Source organism: Mycetomoellerius zeteki, unplaced genomic scaffold (genome assembly GCF_001594055.1).
Source record: "Mycetomoellerius zeteki isolate Tzet28-1 unplaced genomic scaffold, Tzet1.0 scaffold55, whole genome shotgun sequence".
In the NCBI taxonomy this organism is placed as follows: domain Eukaryota; kingdom Metazoa; phylum Arthropoda; class Insecta; order Hymenoptera; family Formicidae; genus Mycetomoellerius; species Mycetomoellerius zeteki.
Genome location: NW_017257555.1, coordinates 755,816 through 763,088, shown reverse-complemented (window position 1 = coordinate 763,088; position 7,273 = coordinate 755,816). Strand labels below are relative to the sequence as shown.

Sequence of the window (7,273 nt, the reverse complement as noted above, 5' to 3'; positions counted from 1 at the left end):
CCACCGATACATTGACGCACTCTATTATTTATTCGAATATTTTAATTAATAATTGATATAAGCGGGTTCAAATAATTTTTCCTTGCTCAAGGGAGTCTTGAGTTTTCAAATGAATACAAATATTTATGTTAAAAATCTTTTTGATATTTTAAATTGTATGATATTATTTATGAGAACCTAGCGCTTAAACGTCCGGCTACTGGGACATTTACCTTATAGTTTTATTATTCTTTCTATCTATCCTATTCTCTCAAATCTTCATTCAGGATTAAATTTTATTTAAGTTGGTGCAGAGAAAAGCAATATACGTACACATATTTGTATAATGCATACTGTTTCCAAAGTTTTCAATCTTTGTATTGCTTCACACTTATGAATACATGTTACTAATGAAATAACAAATATTTTAATGTAGTGCATTTGTCGTACAATTTTATTAATCTCGCTTTTTTATAAAAGATAATTTACGATTATTAATTATTACTATTTTTCTCAATGCACTTACTTTAGCCTAATTTTTCATAACTTATCGATACGTAGTAACTGGATTTTATACCAGTTAAAGTAGTAACATGATGTAAGATCCAACAATACATTTTGTCAAGAAATAGGAGAATTTTATCTCGTAATTATTTTAAAATCGCGTTCAAAGTCTTGTCACTTAAAATACTTAATTTTGAAATAATAAATTATACAAAAAATTATTCCAATAATTTATAAAATACAAAGAGATACGTTTATTGATGCACACAGAAAAATATCAATACTATTCTACTTCTAAAAAAAGTGATTATTCAATTTATTTTCTTTCTTTTATGTAATGATTATATTTAACAAAGAATATTTTCTCGATAATAATCTTAAAATATATTTATTACCAATTTAAAAAACAATTCATTTTTATGTACTCAAATCAAGAATTTATTTTCTTTTGATGAATATTATAAAATTGATCGAAGAAACAAACTTTTCATAATGAGTATATCGAATTTGTTTTAATTTAATAAACTTGATTGAAGTATTAGACTTGCTAGGATTCAGAATGTATTTTAAATAAATTTAATACTTTTCCGATGAAGTTATGATAAATTTTCGGATATATGAACTTTTGTAATACTTGAAATAAGTTATTATTACTTGCGTATTTTTCTGTGTGTGCGCGAGGGAAAATTATCCCTTTCGGATCTTGCATCATTCATCTGAATTTTTCATCTCCGCATGCTTTGAGATGAGATTCAGCAACGAATCGTTCGAATCGTTAAAAATACGTACATAACCCTTGAATTTTATCAGATGATATCGATTTAGTATTTTTCAGTTATTTATTTTTAAATTGAAGTTTTGTCGATTACATTATAAAGTTCATATTAGGAAATTTAATCAAGTTTCGTAATATTTGAAATTAAAACGTTGTTGACATAAATATTTTTTAATTAAGATTTATTTTCGAATATTTATATTTTTAATTTTGAATAAACGCGAATAGAAAATAAATGCGAAATTTGTTTGTATGTTACTGGAGTTTTTATTATTATTATTGTTATTGATAACACAGGTCTACAAAAAAGGGGGTCTTGGATGTTGTCGGGAAGCTGTGGGTCATTTCCGAAGTAATTTTCTGCGTAGAATCCGAATCTGAAACCAGAATTGGCCCATCACGTCAGGATTTTGAGATATTAGGGGATATATACTTGAAAAATGTGTTTTTATGCTACTTTAGAGGTTATGTACAGGACGCAACCAATTTTTTGGGTCTTTTGTGCTATTTGCATCATTTAGTAATATTCTTACCCTTCAAAATGAGATATTGATCGACTACCTACGATTTTTTTTCGCCAAGTTACGGGCATTTTAACCCACTTGCGTAACCGTTTTTCCCGTCTTTTTCGTTCCTGTTCTTAACAAACGTGAAACGACCACAAATATAACAAAAACTGTTAGGATCATTTAAACACTTACGCGGGGCCATTGTTAAGACAGCAAACAGTCACAATTGTGACTGTTTATATATTAGGACCTTGAATAACGGACAGCGCGTCTTGTGCGCTGCGGCTCTGAGTGCAAGGCGTCTACCAACTTTAAACAAATCATTAGTTTTAAACTTATTAATGCAATGAAAATGAAACTTTCCAGAACATTTGTTCATATCCGAATGAACAACTTTCTCGCTGAAAGTTTTAGGATGCTCGAAATTCGCTCGATAAACGAAGCACCTGAATGCATAAAAAAGGATATTTTGCAGGTGTGTATAAAAAAAATAATAAGTTGTTTGTTTATTGACAAATATCGGTTTTTCTTTCTTCACTAGACGTGGAAAACTCTAATGATCATAACTTCGAAAATAGCAAAAAAACGCATTTTTCGAGTATATATCCTCAAATATCTCAAAATCCTGACGTGATAGGCCAATTCTGATTTCAGATTCGGATTCTACGCAGAAAATTACGTCGGAAATGACCCACAGCTTCCCAACAACAAAACCTTGTTGACCTGTGTAATTGTTCAGATTAATATTTAATCAATTTTATTAATATAATGGCCCCTTCGCGACGCGTTCGTGTTTCGCGCATCGTACAAAAGCATAAAATCTTATGCTTATTGCTGATAGCGATGTGTCGGCAGCAAAAAGGAGTCTTTCTCCTTGTTGATTTTTGGCATATGAAGCCAGAATATTGACTAAAAGTAACTAAAGGTGAGTTCAATCTGGAAGAAAGAAGAGGATCTATTCGACGTAGATTGGTGTATAACATCAATCAAGTTCTTAAAAGATAAACTAGATATTCGGGAGGGTAATTTGCTCGCAAATTGCGAGTTCTTATTTTTTTATTCTTTGAACTATTTAAAATACAAAAAAAACCAACAAACAACAGGTCTAATGAGTCAGCGCGGATAATCAAGCGTACAAGTTTAGTAGATTAAAAAAATCTACTAAACTGGCCCTGTTATTTGTCAATTTTTTTGTATTTTAAAGATTGAAAGCCTGTTTTAATTACTATAAGCTGTGTTCAGCAGAAAAAGATGGATCTTGTTTTTGATTCCTTATATATTTAAACGTATAAACTATAAACTATAAATCAATCATATTGAAAAATTTTACTATAGTTGGAAAGCTGTTTTCTTTGCTGAACCCAGCCATTAAAACTGATAAATAAATTTTATGTAATAAAATAAAAATTTTATTTTATTTTAAATAAAAATTTATTTTGTTATATTTTATAACGTTACATTACATAACAAAATATATTACATATGCATATACAAAAGCTATGGTTAAATTAACATATAAAGTTATTAATAATGAAGAAATCGTGACTGTACAGTGCAATAATTGTTTAAATCAATAACACATTTAATATCTCAATAAAACTGAAATAACATAAAAAACACTTAAAGAGTATTATGTTTTGTAACTATATATTATATATTATCTCTAATTATGCTTAACAATTAAATAATGCAGTATAATTCAAGTTTCATTTTTTATCATTTAAAGGAAACAAAGATTTATAGCTCAGAAATAAATGGTTTCAGTAATAAAAATTACTTAGTTATTAATTTAATTTAATATTAACTTCGCTAATAAAAAATAAATATAATAATTTCTTCATCTATCATGTCTATGTTCGTATTACTTTGTAATACGAATATAAATATAAAAGCTATGATAGAATAAGAAGATTGAGTTGACTCACATCAGATAAAATTATATAAATTCAGAACTTGGCTTTTCTGAAAAAGACAAAAGTATTCCGAACATATAATTCTATTTACATAATTATATATTGTTATAGATCTTTACATTTGTTACTTATTTTATTGTTCATATTGCATAAGTTATTTATCCTTCTTATTGTTCAAGTTAAAATCATTAAGAATAAATAAATTATGTGTATAAATGATAGGAAGTGACGAGTATAAAGATTTATAATTTTATATAATAGAATTTCGGCAATCGTAAAGATATTTGTAACAAGAAGTAAACGTTAATTTTATTTATTAATAACTGTGTTCGTATCTCTCCGCTTTTTACAATTACATTCCGTTTTATAAATGCTTGGAAACAAGTGCAATAATTTGAATAATTTTACATTCCAAAGAAAAATTTAATATAATACTCAAGATTTTTTGAAGTACTCAATGAAAAGTACATAAGACTGATTTAAATCTATAATTTTAGATAAAAAATGTATCTGTAAAATATATATAAATCATGAGCAAATTTCATTTTTTTATTAAATTCTTCAATTACTGTAACTGAGAGTTATCAAAAGGTTTTTGCAGTTCCAATTTCACTGCCATGATAGCTAGAAACTTTTGATTTTCTATCTGGATCCATCGCGATCGAAATAAATTCCTCGGAAATTCTCTTGTCTAATCCCGTATAAGTCTGAGCCAGATCGACTTGATCTTCGCTGGTCATCTTTGGAGATTCATTTTTAACTTCAATATGCCTTTTTGTTTCTTCCTGATCTGCGAACGGCTGACGTTTGTGTTTTGATCGGTACTAAAAACAAATACATATCAATTATAAGTAATTATTTAAGAGGCGATTAAATATATGGTTCGTTTTGCGCTTACAACGCTTATAAGCATCACTTGTTCTTATTGTCTACCAAATATATAATATTTGGTAGACAATAAGAATGAACTGATGCTTACGCGTGTGAGCGTGAAAATAAAATGTACCCTATAAGTAAATTAATAAACGAAATCTAACTTGCAAGCGAAGTAAAATACAAATCTAAAAGTTTATAATGTCTTTTATTAAACTGCATTACTTTAATTATCCTTTTATATTTAAATATTTTTGTTATTTATCAAAATTTATAAGACTATACATATACATAATTTAATAACCACCAAATTTCTTTTTTTATATTAAACCGTATTTAGATATAAGATTATTTTTTATATCCTTTATTGAACTGTATAATTTTAGTTATTAATTTATAACCAATGAGTTTATATACGCATATTCAAAAGCTCACCATCTGAGATTGCGGCCGACCAGGGTATGGAGGCATATGGGATAACATGGGCATAGCACCATATGGCATCGAGGTCGAAATTGGAAGAGATCTAGCAGATACAAATCCTCCGGGTGTCGATGGCATACCGTATGGTGGCTGCAATGAACACAAAGTTTTTATATTTAAATATAATCTCAACTTTTTCGCAGACTCTCTTGTGTTTTGATCAATCTATTTAAATATATCTAATTGTAAGCAATATATTACATTTCTATTTTTTGAGAGATTTGCAAAAAGATATATATTTACATCTTTTAAAAGTGTTATCTACATTTTTTTTGAAAACTCAATGTGATGAAGAATTGTGTTCGGAATCAAGAGAAGAAGAAATGTAAAGAAGAGAAAATAGAAGACAAAAGATATAAGAGACACAGAAATGTATTGAAATACAATAAGTATCATAAAATAAAAGAGAAGAGGTGCTTGAGAGAAGAGTATCTTATGAAAGAAATAAGTAAAAGGTAGAAGGAAAAAACATAAAAGAGAACAACACAAGGATAAGAAAATGGAAAGAAGGAAAGAAACAGATAAGTAAGCACAAGCAGAATTCGTGCTCTTATAGAGAGTTGCCCCATCTTAACAAAACATAATTACAGCTATTGAAATCGTGGGAAAAGCGGCCGAAAGCGCTTACCTGAATCATTGGATGTATTGGCACTGGCATCGGGTGCACTAAATAGACAGGTGGCTGTTGGCTCTTAGCCGGCATATGATTTTGTGTGACAACCCACTGGTGAACCATATTGCTCGTCTTCAGATGACCATCGATCACCATCTCGTCGGTAGTGTTCGCTCGCAGGCAGCCACATAACTTGGGTGTCAAGGTCAGGCAGCTATAACCGGATACTAATAGCTCTGCCACGCTAGCCACCAATAGGCCAATGCTCGCTAACAAACCCGCCAAGCCGTTATCTACTTCCATCGCATTGCTATCATCACCCTGAAATATACATAGACATTTTTAATTCACAATAATATTTATGATTATTTATAATAACAGTTTAATTTAATAATAACCATTAAATATAAAGGTATATTTAAAAAAATCGAAATAACTTTTAAACTATCCATTTTTTAAATACTATATCTTAAGATACTTTTAATTAATACTTTAATATGCAAAATAATGAGAATTGACTTGTTATAAAAAATTTAGTGTTGTGTTTTTTTCTAAATATCATATTTAAACATAGAGATTAATCGAGAAATAATTATAAAAAATGTACCGAGAGGCTAAGGAATGACACGTCCGGTGCCCTCTGTGAATCCCTGACGACCGCCGTTAATGCTGTTATAGTGGCCATGTTCGAGAGGGCAAGTGCGATCAAACTGGACGCAAGATGAGCGGACGAAAAGGCAGAATTTGTTTTAGTGGACGAGGCCGCTAATGTTGCAACCACTCCTAGTGCACCAGCTACTAGAGCGGCTGCACCTGCCCAGAGTCCTGCACCAGATCCGCCTAAAGAAGCACCGTGGACGAGCACCAGGATACCAAAGACGACTAAGACAATACCTAAATGCAAACATGAATCAATTATCATCTTCTTCACTCTTGAGAAGATTAGTTAATAAAATATGATATATAATATATAATATAGGATAATAATATCATTATTATCCTATATTATGATAAAATTTGTAAAAAAAAACTCTATTATACATCCTATAAAAAAATCAATATTAATGTTTGCTATGGAATAATATATGGAATAATATTAATAATGTTTGCTACGGATAATCAATGGAATTATCTCGGGAAATTCTCTTGCATCGACTTACCAAGCAGCAATTGTCCACAAGATGTGAACATAAGCAGATTTGAGTCGTCCTTGGCTTCGGAAGCCGCCCGCAGATCCTGCTGATTCTCCGAGCGCCTTGATAACTGATGTTGTTGCTGTAGCTGTTGCTTTTCCGGAATAAGGACATCTTTCGAGTGTTTTGATTCCAGATAACTCTCTGGCTTCAGTTCCGAATTCACCGAATCCTTCGATTCCTTTGAATGACTCGAATTTTGACTTCTCACCGTGGAATCAAGCACGATCGTCGCTGTGTCTTCCATGATTTTTCACCAAGCAAATCAGTCATACATCACTGATTTTTATAATAATGTCATGTCCTTCCGAATTATTACTCTTGATCAGAATAATTTTTATCAGTAATCACACTGAGTGCTATCTGCTCACAATATTATTTAAAACTTAAAATGAAAGTCCAAAATATAATAATGTCTAAATTGCGATAAC

At 30.0% G+C, this 7,273-nt stretch overlaps 1 protein-coding gene across 1 annotated transcript; it reads right to left on the bottom strand.

Annotated features, from left to right (window-relative positions):
• Window positions 1–4,264: 4,264 nt before the first annotated feature.
• LOC108727845 (uncharacterized) lies at window positions 4,265–7,239 on the bottom strand. Its single transcript, XM_018456123.1, has 5 exons — window positions 6,810–7,239; window positions 6,257–6,543; window positions 5,665–5,970; window positions 4,989–5,126; window positions 4,265–4,504 (listed from the first exon to the last, which is right to left on the bottom strand). The coding sequence occupies exons 1-5, from the start codon at window positions 7,087–7,089 to the stop codon at window positions 4,265–4,267; spliced, it is 1,251 nt and encodes a 416-aa protein (XP_018311625.1). The 5' UTR covers window positions 7,090–7,239.
• Window positions 7,240–7,273: the final 34 nt, after the last annotated feature.